Source organism: Gobius niger (genome assembly GCF_951799975.1).
Source record: "Gobius niger genome assembly, chromosome: 17".
Lineage (NCBI taxonomy): Eukaryota > Metazoa > Chordata > Actinopteri > Gobiiformes > Gobiidae > Gobius > Gobius niger.
This window is the reverse complement of record NC_136868.1, coordinates 28,585,619-28,600,300: the sequence shown is the minus strand read 5'-3', so window position 1 is coordinate 28,600,300 and position 14,682 is coordinate 28,585,619. Positions and strand designations below refer to the sequence as shown.

Genomic DNA, 14,682 nt, shown 5'->3' with positions numbered 1-14,682 from the left:
AAGTTTACATTATTTATTTTTTTAGGAATTTTTTGTTCCCAAATTCCTAATTTTCCAGTAATTTTGGAGCATTTTTATCTGGTCCTCTCATGATGCTTTTCTTTCATTTTATGAGACATGACACAGTTTAATATAAAAGAACATGACTCAAATGTGTCATATATTGTCATGTTTTGTTAGAAATGGGTGACAAGTACTTTTTATCGGTTGTGTTATCTCGGGTAAAAATCACCTGGCGTTAGTGATGGTGTTATGAATTTGAGCGATGGTGTTCTACGGTTAAAGGACCGGGCCAGCGTTTTTCCATACTGAGATATGTTCTTCCCTGAGCTTAGAAGAGTTGATACGTTACTTTGATACAATACTTTGTGCGTGCCCGTGGAAGAGCATAGTAGCTTCCAACTTCATCCCCGTTTGGAGCCATAGGAATACATTGGGAAAGGCCAAATGCTAACAACATCTTTGGTCATTTTGCGTGACTGAGGGCAAGCACAAAGACCAGACATATACGCATCAACTCGTCGAAGCTGAGGCAAGAACATATCTCAGTATGTAAAAACGGTGGCCTGTTCCTTTAATGCCATGGTGCCAGGTGAAGACGGAGGAGGCTAGAAAGCTCACACAAACAAACCAAACAAAACAGTCAGCCCTCGCAACACGAGTGAATAAACGGCTTGTTGTCATCATTCAGTGTTCTTATCTATCTGTCATTTTCGGAAAAAGTCTGTAAAAAAACATTGCTCATCCGGTGCGACGGCTTATGACAATGACCGATGTCCTGGGGTCATTTAAATTTCACCGACGTCGCCAGGTCAGTCCAATCCCGTGTGAACAGGGCTCTAGTCTTTTCTCTTCATCTCTTACTATTTTGAACTAAATGTTTGCAGAATGCGTTCAACATATGCAGAGCAAAGCGAAAATGCGTTTCATTAAGCGGATAGAAATGTGGAGAGCCCTTGGGGAGCTACTTGCCAAGGCCAGGAGAGCTTCTTAGAATACATAGTGTAAGTAAAAGGCTTGACGTTGGTCCGTATTTACTGTATCTCTAGCACCGCCACGCAGTTCTCCAAAAAAGGCGAGCTGATCTCTGCCAGAGGGAAAGCACTTAGATCTAACCTGATTGAACTAAATTGTCTGACAAAGGTTATTCTGCCTGTCAACCTGTCTGTTTTCTGAAGTGTAATTGATGTGGGCCACATTCAGAGTAATCTTTTCGGACATGTCGAAGTATTTAAAGTCCAGTAATATTGTCCGCACACTTTGCTGTTCCTTAATAAGCTTAACCTTTTCCTTTTTATTTCAATGTATTTAGAAGTGATTGGTGGAGAAGCTAATGGAACAGAATGTGTTCAGCTGAAGGCCTGGGACACACTTGAGGATTTCTGAATCTTTTGCGAGTTTAAAATGTGACGCCATCTGCACAGACCACAGACATAAGGACGCTTTTCCACAATTATCAATCTCACACTCGTAGGAAGCAACAGACTAAACTGTTCTGACAAGTGTGTTTCCCGTTTTCTGTAAAGATTTTGCCACACAGAGACTTAAAAAAAAAAGGGCTGTGAGATCAAGACCGAAATATACATCCACATCTACAAAACTGATCTAAATGGAGCTTTTTCCTCATGTTTTCTCTATTGCTTTTTTGTTGAGTTTTCATATTTTACACATTTTTATTGCTTTTTGTCACTTTTTTCTTACACATATTCATCACACATTTATGCCACTTTTTGTATTTTGACAAGCTTTTAGATTTGGGTAAAGCCAAACTGGAGAAAATGTGCATTGTTCAGGTGGGGGTTAAGAGTTTAAAGAATTTGTTTGGATAATGACCTAACCCAGGGAACCCAACTAAATCAATTCGAGGTACACAAAATGTTCTTCCGTAACTTTCGACATATGTCCAGGGTCCGGACATATGCAGCCATTGTTCTTGAAAAGTTAAAACATGAGCACAGATTGTCTATTTACATAGCAGAGCTTATCAATGAATCAATCATTTTGCCATTTTATTTCAATGTTATTCAAACTGTTTAGATCATTTTTAATTCAGCCTTAGAAATGAAGTATATTGTGAGGATGAACATGCTTTGGGGTCCGGACGAAAGCCTCTGGAGGTGCGGATTTGGACCCAGGTCCGGCAGTTGGAGACCCCTGATCTAAATCTCATGTTTGGCATCTCCATGGAGCCGAGCTGGAGCCGTCCCTGCTCCCTGTAAAGTTATGGTCAGGTCTGAGGAAAGGTGACCTGCGGCATTTTTCAATGCTATAAATATCTATTGTAAAATAAATGCTTGCATTTTATTATACTGTATTGGGTGAAATGTTACATGGTGTGGCTTTAAAGTGCCTGGATTTTGTTTTACCTGATTACGTACAAACAAGGAAAGAGGAAACCACTAAATTAAAATGTTAGTTGTGGTCCAAACTCTTTGCTAACTTCCCAATTCTCCAGTTTCTAAGCACATTTCACAACTTTCAGGGTCAGAAATATTAGAAAACTCACCTTTAAGTTCATGAAATTGATCTGATAATATACTTAAGGAGGACAAAACACATTTCATTCCATTACTAGAATAAAACTGCAAACAAATCTGTTGGATGTCATTTTTAAAAAACATCTTTATAATCATATCTTTCAAAACAAACAAATAAATAAATATAGGTTTAATAATATGGCTCATGAACATAGATGAGATATTTTGAGAATGCCTCATCTTAAAGGCCCTGTACCTGAAATGTTATATTAGTGAAATAAAATTAGTTTTTCTTTCATTGCTTTTAAACAATGAACAATGGTTCCCACTCCAGTACAATGTCTAATAACCAACAACCATGCAAAGAAGGTTCCATTTTGCTCCTTCAAACTAAAACTATACAACTACAGCACTACTCCAGAGCTGTTACGATTGGCTGCTTGAGGAGGTACCTGATAGGGAGTGGGTGGTCTCTGCTGCGTAGGGATTGGCTGAGGAGGCGGCGGCGCAGTTGGAATGGACCAACGGGCCGCTGAGCCTCACGGCGGGGTCGGGCGTGAGCAGGGCGGTCTTCAGCGGAGTGAGGGAGTTGAAGCGCACGGCGGACAGACACCCGCTAAAACCCTGAGACGCCACCGCCGCCAGCTCCGGCTCCAGGTCCTCCAGATCTGGAATGAGAAAGTGTCCAAAAGCTTTAGTACGTGGACTTCTAAGAGGGATTTCTGTGACTGTGATGTTTTAAAGTCGGGCATTATGCAAATTTAAAGAGATTATTCTAAACTATAATGTTGTTCGCTTATGAAAAACATGCCTGGAGTTGCGTTTTAAGCCATTTCCGCGTGTGTGAGTTTTCTTTGAATCTTCCCAAGCTCCTCCCACTGCCCAATGGAACCAGGAAGCACTTGGACCCTGAGGCTGGATAAGAATTGAGCAAATTGGTAATGGGTCTAAGCCAAAACCGGATGTGCATCAGCGTCCATAACAAGAGTCTGAATAGAGGAAAGAGATAGGGAAAGGAGCCTGTGTGCTTCCTATCATATCCTCCTTATGGGCCTGTCACACCTGGACGATTTAGCCAGCGTATGCTGACGTCCCAGAATGTCCTAAAGCGCTGGCATACGCTGAACTTTATATGTATTTTTTTAATTTTGGCGTATACATAGAGTATTCCTAACAAGTCCACAACTTATGCCCAACGACAGCTGGATGCATTACACACGGCAGCGTAAAGGCCAACGCACTGATGCATGTCCATGTGTCCACTTCAGAGGCTTTTCTCAAACCGTGCTGGGCTTTAAACACATGATTTATACATTTGTCATAAATAAAAGAAGACACGTATGTCCGTGTTGTAAGAGAGAGAGCAAACATGGCTCTTTTTTGCAGGTTAATAGTGAGTTGGCGACAGACACGAGTTTAACATGCTTCCCTGGATGCAGGAGCCCTGGTGATGGTTTCTCTGTCTCCGTGGCTTCTCTCGTCCCTCCCAACAAAGTTTACAGTGGTCTCCCTGTCTGTCACTGACCAGACCCGCCTCTGTGCCTCTGCAGGATGGTTAAAAGCATGTGTTTCCCTCCGCAGCAGATCGCGTCACTGCAACCTCTGTGTGCGTTCTCTAATAGAAAATAAAGGAGAGCAGAGGTCCAAGCTCTTCACCGGCTGGAGGGGGAAATTAAAACTCGTCTGGAAAAGCAGCTGCCCATGAAGGAGGCCACTGAACCCGCCGCAGACGAGGCTAAGGAGACCAACTTATACATAACATGTGTCAACGATCACATAACCTGTAACTTATACACACGTTTACATACTTGCTGTATGTCAACGTAGGATGGTTAAAAGCATGTGTCTGGAAAAGCAGACACATGCTTTTCCAGACGTGTGCTTCATCGTGCTCATAATTTATACAAAACGTACCCATAACGTATTCAACGTATGCCAGCGTATATGCCAAATATTGAATATGTCGACATACGCTGGCTAAATCGTCAAGTAGTGACAGGGCCTTTAGCATGGGGCTTACGGACCTCTGGAGGTTCCTAAGTGCCATCCAATAAGCCACACCCCAGAGTGATTCATGCACAACCACTGTTGATTGACAGGTGCACATTAATTCATAAATCCCTAAAAAAGCTGCACAAGCCAAACTTTATAAAAGTAACAAAATACAGCCACCACAGCACAGTCACTGTTTTAAAGAGCCGCCTCAGTAAATGGCCTAACTGAAAGCAGTTTGTGCTTTTGCTTTCATTTAGAATCAAAACTTAAGCCACATGAGTCATTTGCATACATTAGAGGAGCAGACCTCACTGTGTGTTCATGCGGCTGGTTCTCTCTGAAGATGAAACAAAGGACAGGATCTGGTGGAATATTTGACCAAAGCATTTTTCATTTTTGTGATGAAGCTGTAGCTGTGGAGGGGAAATCTGAAACAGCTTTTTATCATCGTCTGTTTTCTGTGTGGTTCGTCATTGTGGTTCATGTTTGAGTCATTTAAGTCAGTGTTTTTTGTAATCTATATACAGCAGGAACCATATATTTACATACCCTTTAAAAATTTTTTTTTTTTTAGATCAATTAGAATTAAAAAATATATATTTCTATTTGTCAAATGCCAAAAGAACGAGAGATAGAATTTTCTACACAATCTGTTATGGGTGGAAGAAGGGGAAATCTTGCAAACCTGAGAACACCATCCCAACTGTGAAATACGGGGGTGGCAGCATCATGCTGTGGGGTTGTTTTGAGGGAGGGACTGGTGCACTTCACAAAATAGATGACATCATGAAGAATCGGATTGTGCAAACGCAGATGAAGCTCTTGTTCCTAATGGCAGAGGGACCTAACTGACCTTATCACGCGACGAGGGGATAGGAGCTAGGATCAGGACATAGGAACTATTATTGTAGGAATTTGGATTCAGCCTGAAGTTTGTAGTGAAGAGCAAACAGAGGATGAGGGGAAGGAGGGGCTTAGAGAGAGCGATTGTTCAACCAGGAAGAAAAGCAAAGGGAGACTTTGAATAAGCTTTTATGGACAGTAATCTGAGATGTGGTAAAGCAAATACCAACTGTCAGAATTCAATTTCAGTTCAGTCACAATTTTCACACATGGATTGACCCATCTGGAGAACAAAGATGGGCGGTACTTGTACGAAACCCTTGTATTCAGCTGGGGACACACTGGAGGAATCTGAGCCCAACATTGATCCCGAGTTGCCTCTCCTCAATTTCGGGAAGTGTGGCCCGATAACAGTTTCTCACAAGTGATAGTATTTCGTGGCGCTCCTCATGTGTGCATAGGCGTGCATAGACTCATCCAAATTTTCCCTAATCACAAAATGATTCAGTAGATAAAACCTGTACATCCTGAAAGCTGTCACATAGCGGCAATGTGGTGTTTGGAAGATCCTTTCCGATCCTGGGTACGTCCGAAACAAGCAGATTGGTAAGAGGTCTAACGCCAAACCGGACTTGCATCGGCGTCCGCCATGATAAGAAGCATCCGAGTTGGGCTGTCAGTTAGGAAGCAGTTAGGAAAAGGAGCCTCAATGCTAACTATCATAGCCACTTTAACATAGGGACTTCTGACGCCAACTCACCGGTGGTTAGGAGCTATGTGCCATCCCACAAGCCACCGCACCGCCAATCCCCCCACCCCCCTTGGCCCCACCCTGGAGTCATTCATGCGCAACCACTGTTGATTGACAGGCACACATTTCATTTTTATTTTATTTAATTTTTTCCCCCAGACTGGGCAAAACATAAACGGCGCCTATGCAAGTGTGTGTGGTGTCAGTGCGACTGTGCTACCACTATTTGTCCACACATTAAGAACATCACAAAGATAGGTTTTTACCATCTAAAGAACATAGCCAGAGTCGCCACATTCTCTCTCGGGCCAACACGGAGACGCTCATGCATGCTTTTATCACCAGTTGTATCCACTACTGTAATGCACTGCTTTCTGGTCTTCCCAAAAAGAGGATCTCAGGTTTACGACTTTTACAAAATTCAGCAGCTCGTGTCCTGATGAAGACCAGGAGGCGGGACCACATTACAGCGGTTTGAGAATCGCTGCATTGGCCCCGTGTGTTTCAGGATCGATTTTAAAGTTCTTTTAATGTTTTTTAAATGTCTTAATGGTCTTGGTCCTTCTTATCTCTCAGAACTGCTTTTACCTAATGAACCTTCACGGCCCCTTCGCTCCTCCGGCAGGGGTCTCCTAGTTATTCCTAAAGTCAACAAAAAGACTCATGGTGAGGCGTATTTCCAATATTACGGCCCTCGCCTCTGGAACCACCTGAGGAGGAGCTCAGGGCTGAGGAGGAGCTCAGGGCTCAGGAGGAGCTCAGACCTGAGGAGGAGCTCAGGGCTGAGGAGGAGCTCAGGGCTGCAGAGAACGTTCATGTTTTTAAGAGCAGCTCAAGACCCACCTTTTTAGCTTAGCTTTTAACTGACTAATCTATTTATTTAATCCTAATATATAAAATATATATATATGGGAGGTTGTGCCAGGCGTATTGTTTTAAATGTGTAATCTGTAAAGCACTTTGTGATACCTTTCGGTATGAAAAGCACTGGTGGCAAGATGAAGCCCCATGAAGCATTAAAGCCAATTGCATCAAACATGGTTCGAAGCATCAAGGTGCTTTATTTGCTCCACTGCGCCATCATGTGGACAAGAAATGTATCAATCAATCAGTAAAAGTTTATTTATATAGTACTTTACAACAACACCAGGAGGACCAAAGTGCTTCACAGAAAGATAAAAACAATTAAAAAAACACACCAAATGTTTACAACCTGGACCTCCAAAACCTTAAATTGCCCTTCCACTTTCTGCCATGTGGTCTTGCATTTATCAAGAATGGCTTAGTCTGTGGGTTCATACCAGTGAGAGACAATGTCCTCATGTGTGTCTTCTGTGTAACAGGCGTCACAATACGCTTCAGGGAATCTGAGAGTCAAGACGGAGTGATTTGGAGAAAGCACAGGCGATGCTTTGCTGCTGATCCTGCCTGGTGGTAGTGGCAGCCGCGTGTGACAAATGATGGGGAGTTTGTGCGGAGGCAGCGTGAGGCGGGATCACTCCTGCCGAGCCTTTTGATTACACCGCTCATCTCTGACATTACTACCTGTATCCACACCGGCGGGGGAGCAGGTCTTGATGGGTTGATGATGAGTCTTACAATGAACCCTCCAAGCATTTGAAAAACTATTTGAATGGAGGTCTGACAGCCATTTGAATAAATCCTTGAGGAGACGACACTGGGAGTGTGAAATGTGAAAGAATATGTACTTGTGCTGAAACGGCTTCAATTTAGATGTTTTTTTTCATTCGGTGCTTCATTTTTTTATCATTTTCAAAATCATGAAAGGAGGCGGAGTTGAAGTTAAATTGTTAGCAGAGTCCTGAACTCATTTCTAGCTCTCGCATCCCCCAATCCCACATCTGGATTGTTCTTGTGAATTCACTACTTGTACTTTTACCTTTATGGGACAGCGGAGTAGTAAATAATGCTGATTTTGAACCTTCATTAGCGATCAATAAATATGTGCAATACTTAGATTTGTTTTTATTTCACAAGTTGCTGCATGTACACTGTGTTCTCTGTAGGGCTGAATGATAAATTGCATCATTTCCATTTTTATCACAATATTACACAACGCAGACTTTTGCTTTTGCTTATATAGTTAAGGTGTTCGGTGGATCGTGCATGTGAAAGTATCAGCGTTAATAATGCAGCCACCGTGAAAAACAAAGCTATTTTTGTCTGTTAGTATTTCAACCTGGATAGACTCAAACAGACAAAAGCAGCGATTAGGAAGATTGATTGACATGTAAATTGGTTTTGGCGATCAGATCCCGGGGTAACATCGATGTATGAAAGTCAGTGTGGATGAACAGCTTGTAGCTAGGGATGTCTTCCCCGGAGCCTGGACACTAGTGGTGGTATGGAAGACCTGTGAAGAGGTGGAGACAGGGCAGAGGCGGGTCGCAGCACAGCTGGGAAGCGAAAGAACCGTGATTGCTGGGGCTTAAAAGCGGGACCGAGGGCACTGATTGGCTGCTATGGAGGTGCGGCTCTTACGCTGATGGCTTAGAAACATCACTAGCTTAGTGGAAAAGCAGTATTTGACGCCTGTGCACTTAGGCACAGCAGCTCTTGGGCAGACCCAGTTCCTGGGCATAGGTGACCTCGGTGGCTAACAGTGGGACATTGTCATTAGAGGAAAGTGACGAGACTTGTGGTCTTTTGTGTGAGTAATTTGAGATTTCAAAGGCCCTATACCTGATTTTTTGTTTTTTTGGAACCAGTTGGTTTATATACATCACAGTTGGTTTATATAGCACTATAGCACTTTCAACAAAAAATAAATAAAATAGAAAAACATCAACATTAAATGAATGTAAAAACAAAAGCAAAGCAGGCCAAAGTACAGCATTAAGCGTTATGGAAGACTTGTTTAAATAAGTGAGTCTTTAGTCTGGACTTAAATATATCTTCTATAAATGTATCAAAACATCTGAACCTGTAAAATGTACTGTTGTTTTGGTCATAATTTCAGGTTTATAGGTTTATTTAATGTTTATTAAATATTATTTTGTGGGAAAAATACAGTATCTTACAAGATATACAAGAAATTCAGTTCTTATTAGGGTCGTGTCCTGCCATTCTAGGATTACAGTAGGTCCTAACTGTTGAGAATCACAGGTATAGGACATGACAAAGGCTGATCTGGATCTATAGGGCACCAAACTGACCACTGACCAGTGGCAGCCATTGAAGTGTCTTGCGTAAAGACACAACTACTGCACACTTGTCGGAGCATGCACCAAATCACCAATTTTCCTTTGTTCTGCACCAAAACAAATGGTAGAGAAAAGATGTTTTGGTTAATTCCCAGATGTTCTTTTAATATCTGCAGCTGTTGACTACAATCAGTTACTAGAATTTTTTGTGTTCATTTTGTGTGTTTTCGTTTGTATTTTTGAAGTCAGCCGGGTTCATAATTCATGAAGCGAGAGTTGCTCCACGCCGACGCAGACTTTCTAATCTTTAATTGGAGAAACAATACAAAATGAGCCTGATTTCTTCTGCATTTTTCTGTTTTCTCCAGAGTCTCCGTTTTCCAATTAAAATGCGGTGTTTGTCCCAGCCTTTGTAAACAACCATTTTATTTTGTGCTGTCTCATATTTACTAACCTGCTTGTCAATGCACAAGCAATTAGACGGGCGATATCGCGCTTGAAACTCCGAGGTGGGCAGAGAAGCCATTCACTCAAGTTTAAATGAGCGTAACTTTAAACAGAGTTAAGTACTGAGTAACTCGAAGGGAGTAAAAGTCTGATTCACAGAGTAGTAGTGAAGTATAATTACATTGTTTTAAAGTCACGTCTGTCTTTTAGGAGCTGCATCTAATTGCACCTTTCAAGGGATAAAACGTCACAGTGATGTTTACGACAGGGGTGTCCACACTTTTTTTCCATTAAAGTGCAGATGACACATTAGGCACAAAAACATAGTTAACACGATTATATTTAAGATTTTGCTAAAGATTGAACCCAGTTTTTTAATTTGGCCATTTTTGGGATGTTTATAGTTTCACTTCCTTATTGGACACAGACAGGAAGTGACATAGAAGAAGGCAAACTATTTTAAACTGTTGCCGTGCCAACCATGTTAAAGGGACTATACTGAGTATAAAAATGTTACAAATATGTATTTTCCTCCCCCTACAATGAGCTCAGACCTGTTCACCACAACTGCCTCTACAATCCTGCACTGTCACTCAAAAAGGTGTTGCTTCGGGTCCGAAGTGCCGTCATGCACAAGCTTAATATTGAAGGTGCAGTTACACATATGGCCTGAGGTGGCAGTAGTGAGTATAAAATGGCAAACTTGCATCTAGCCCCTTTAAGTCAAAGGGAAATGAGTGAAACTGTTATAAACTTGACCTCTATCTCTAATGATAATTATGCAACTGATGAATTTGTAACTGATGTTATCCTTCTAAATAAGTCATATTTTCAAAAGCATTAAAGGGACTACACAGAGTTTAAAAGTATTTTCCTCCCCTACATGTTCCAGCCATGTCCTAATGTGTACAATGAGCTCAGACCTGTTCACCACAACTGCCTCTAAAATCCTGCACTGTCACTCAAAAAGGTGTTGCTTCGGGTCTGAAGTGCCGTCACGCACGAGCTTAATATAGACACTGCAGTTACACATAAGACCTGAGGTGGCAGTAGTGAGTATGAAATGACCAATAAAATGGCATTAAATCAAATTTTTTCAAAACATTATAACAATTTTAACGGCATAAGTTCATCGAAAATACCAAAATGATGGTCTGAAACATTATTTGGCTGCAGTTTTTCACCCATTTGTCAAATTCCCTTTCCTCAGTCTGATGAAAAATGTGCAAATCTTGAGAAGTGAAATCTGCGCTGGTGTTTTTCTTTATTTCTGCCTGTATAAACCCTGCATCCCATCTGCCCACACAACAATGACAAAATTCACCTCACCTCGTCCCACCATTTCGTTCTGCCCAATTGGATCCAACTTGGGGGGGGGGGGGGGGCTCATTCGCAAACACCATTAATAGGTCCACCTTGTCCTGCCTCGCCCCTATCCCCCGCTCCTGAGAGTGTGTCTCTCTGTATGGATGTGCGGGCCCAGCTCCAGTGCGCCGCCGCTCGCTCCATTAGGCCGGCTGATGGATGGCGGAGGTGGGACAGAGTGGCAGGGAACCCAGGGGTGCCAGCAGGTGCGGGCGTGGTAGTGGTGGTGAGGGGGGGGTGAGGGGAAGATAGCGCATCACGGAGGGGGGTCGGACCAGAAATATCCACACCGCCTGTCATTTTAGATGTGGAATTTATCAGCGTGCTTTTTATAGACGATGTGTACAGATCAATCAAGTGGTATTTAGTAGTGGGACAAATCATTTCGCTTGTTTTTTTTTGCAGTTCAAAGCTCAATGAATCAAGGAAATAGATATTGAAAAAATCCCTCTGAAAAAAACTTGAATTGAATGAATAATTGTCTCTGGGAAATATCACGAGCAGACAAAACCCGATGAAATAAGCATCAAAAAGGGTGAATTTGGTCTTTTTTTTTTTTAACTTTATTTAATACTTATAAACCCCTTAACCCCCAGCTGAACTGAGCACATTCTCTCCAGCTTGGCATTAATCAAATCTAAAAGCTTCTTGAAAAAAGTGTCAAAATGAGACGAAAAGAAGGACAAAAATGCAATAAAAGGGTGACAAAAACGTGGCAGGAAAGCGGCGAAAATGCAACAAAAAAGCCACAAAGGAGAAACAGAAAAGTGAGATAAAAAGTGATGAAAACGCGTTTAAAAAGCAATGAAAACAAAAGAACAGAAAGTGGTGACAACACAGTAACAACACGAGAAAACTGATCTGTTTAGTTTAGAGTTTTGTAAGTCTTAGCTTTCAAATGAGGCGTGACTCACCATGAGTCTTTTTGTTGACTTTAAGAATAACTAGGAGACCCCTGCCGGAAAGATAAGAAGGACCAAGACCATGAAGACATTTAAAAACCATTAAAAGAACTTAAAGTTTATCCTGGAACACACAGGGAGCCAATGCAGTGATTCTAAAACCGCTGTAATGTGGTCCCGCCTCCTGGTCTTGCTGCGTTTCATTGTACACGCGTACAATGAAACTACACGCCCCGGGAGGGCTGAGTCAGTGAAGAGCTCGCCCTTACGCACTTTTTAGGAGCATGCTCTGTCAGAGCTGAGCAGGAGGAGTCTGTGAATCCACCATGATTTCCCCCTTGAACGTGGTCATTATGGTAAATGGGGAGGAGTGAGGAGTCTATTATTTATTATGTCTATGATTGAGACCCACCGTGACCCTTTAATGACGAGCCACAACCTAATTGACTTTTTTATATATGATGGAAAATACTTAATTTTCCTCACAAACGATTTTGAAACAAAAAAAAAAAACATATTTTCGGTAGACGTGGCAGTGTTTCCTTAGCCTGGCTAACACCAGACTAACATCACAAATGATATTTAGTCTGGGGACCACCAATTCATTTTCTCGTAGAGAGGTGTGGTTTACGATCGTCCATAGCCGTTTATTGGGCGCTACGAATGTCTATCATGCGTCTGCACGTGGCCACAGCCAATCGTATCATCGTATACGATGACGTATGACGTACCCGCTGTAAACTTTAGATCTAAGCTATTTAGAACACGGTCTAAAGCTCGATCGAAAAATAGCGTCGCGTCTGCTGCTGTCATGTTTGATCCGTGAATAAACTTTTTTTTTTATTAATCCGTAAATAAACTACAAGCTTCTGTATATCGAATAGCTCGTCATAGTCTTGCCGTCCCTCCTCGTTCTGTGATTGGTTCCCAAATCCATGCGAACATTTCGGCCATGGTCCCCAGGCTGCTGTGCCGTTCCAAATGATTCGAGCACACACAGCAGCATGGCGTTAGCCAGGTTAGTGTTTCCTTACAATTTCAGTAGAAAAATATTGAAAGTATTGAGTGCCTGGGAAAGGCTCTTGATCCACTTTTAGGTCATGACCCACCAGTTGAGAACCACAGCCCTAGGGCATTCAGTGTTTAAAGTAAAAATAACAATAATAAGTAAAAAAAAAAAAAAAGATGAAAATGTCAAAGTACATAAAGCGTCCCTGAGGTTCAGCAGTTTTGGATGCATCGGATGCACATTTAAACAGTTTGCCGTGTCAGGAAGGTTAAAGAAAGGTTTATATAATGGGATTTAAACATACTCACAGACTGAACAAAGGTAATAATGGTTATGAATGATTAGCACATGATTAGGCTTTTGCAAATGTTTAAGGAGTGATGGGAAAATGTCCAAATGCTCAATGGTGTGCCGTTATTATGAAGTGTTTTACCGCATAATGTGGTAAATGATTGCAGAGCGAGAAAATGATTACAAACTGCGGCGCATTATTACACAATGCGTCTCTAAAGGCCTCGCCCTAATTAAAAAGTTTCCTGGGAGGAAAACGTAAAATGTAAACAGCACTAAAGTTCACACTCCAAAAGTTTAACATCGCAGCTTCACTCGTAAAACTTTGCTCGTGAAAAAGCATTTGCAGTGTTTTATAGATTCATATTTTGGTCATTATCGCAAGAAACGGTGAACATTTAGGTACAAACTTGGCTCCGCTGTAAGTTCACTCTGAAAAGTCAGCAGAATTCGCAGGACTCGCACTTTTGGCTGTTAGCTACAAAATCCCGTAAAAGTCGGGAACAATTATGTTGCGTTCATGTGGAAACGTATAAAAGCATTTCGAAGTTGGAAATACAAACGGGCGGTGGCTGGTGGAGGGAAAAGGGTTGAAAAGCTTTTTTAACAGTCACATTTGCAGTGGTAAGTGTTTTAGAACACATTGCAGATAAAAAAGGAGAAGGAGCAATATCTGAAAAATAATGCTAGCCAATGACATGTGCAAATGACATTTTTCAACTCAAATGAGAGTCAGTATACATTTCAAGTCTTTAACTGGTAGAGGATCATTTAAATGTGGTTTAAAAAACCTCCCAGTGATAACAGTATTTTTTCTACTGTTCCAAATCATTATCATCATTATCATCGTTTCAATACATTTTAAAGCTTGTAATTAACATTTTCATTTGTTGAATTTGCTGCACAAGGAGGTCATACTTACTGAAATCAAAAGCCATTTAGCTATTTCAATCAAAAACACCATAACAGGTCAAGTTATATTTTACCATAGGAGCCCTTCTTTCAAAGCAGCCTCAAAATTCTTAAATCCATTAAACTTGTGAGTTTTTGGAGAGTTTTTGCAGGATGTCAGAATAGCCTCCCAGAGCGGCCGTTTGGATGAAAACTCATAGATGTTTTGCTTGTTGATGCTCCAAAGGTTCTCAATAGGGTTGAGGTCAGGGTAGGAGGGGGTCCACAGGGTCAGTCAGAAACTCCACATATTTTTCAAAGGTCATTTTCACACCTTCAGGGATCCTAAAGGGACCGACCAGCTCTCTCCACATGATTCCAGGCCAAAACAGGACTCCGCCCCCTCCTTACTGACGTCACAGCCTCGTTGGGACATGGTGGCCATTCACCAACCATCCACTCCTCCATCCATTTGACCATCCAGGGTTACACGGCCTCATCAGTGAACAAGACTGTTTGAAAATGAGTCCTCATGTATTTCTGAGCC

General features: G+C 41.8%; 2 protein-coding genes across 2 annotated transcripts in view; both read right to left on the bottom strand.

Annotated features, from left to right (window-relative positions):
- Positions 1–14,682, bottom strand: part of LOC306977344 (contactin-associated protein-like 4) — a 330,278-nt gene that overhangs the window by 4,930 nt on the left and 310,666 nt on the right. The window contains exon 22 of the mRNA XM_079575645.1: positions 2,930–3,145. Coding sequence (XP_079431771.1) covers positions 2,930–3,145 — 216 coding nt within the window. The remainder of the gene's footprint in view (positions 1–2,929; positions 3,146–14,682) is intronic.
- LOC306977348 (E3 ubiquitin-protein ligase RNF14-like) overlaps positions 1–14,682 on the bottom strand; it is a 324,872-nt gene that overhangs the window by 286,228 nt on the left and 23,962 nt on the right. The window lies entirely within an intron of this gene.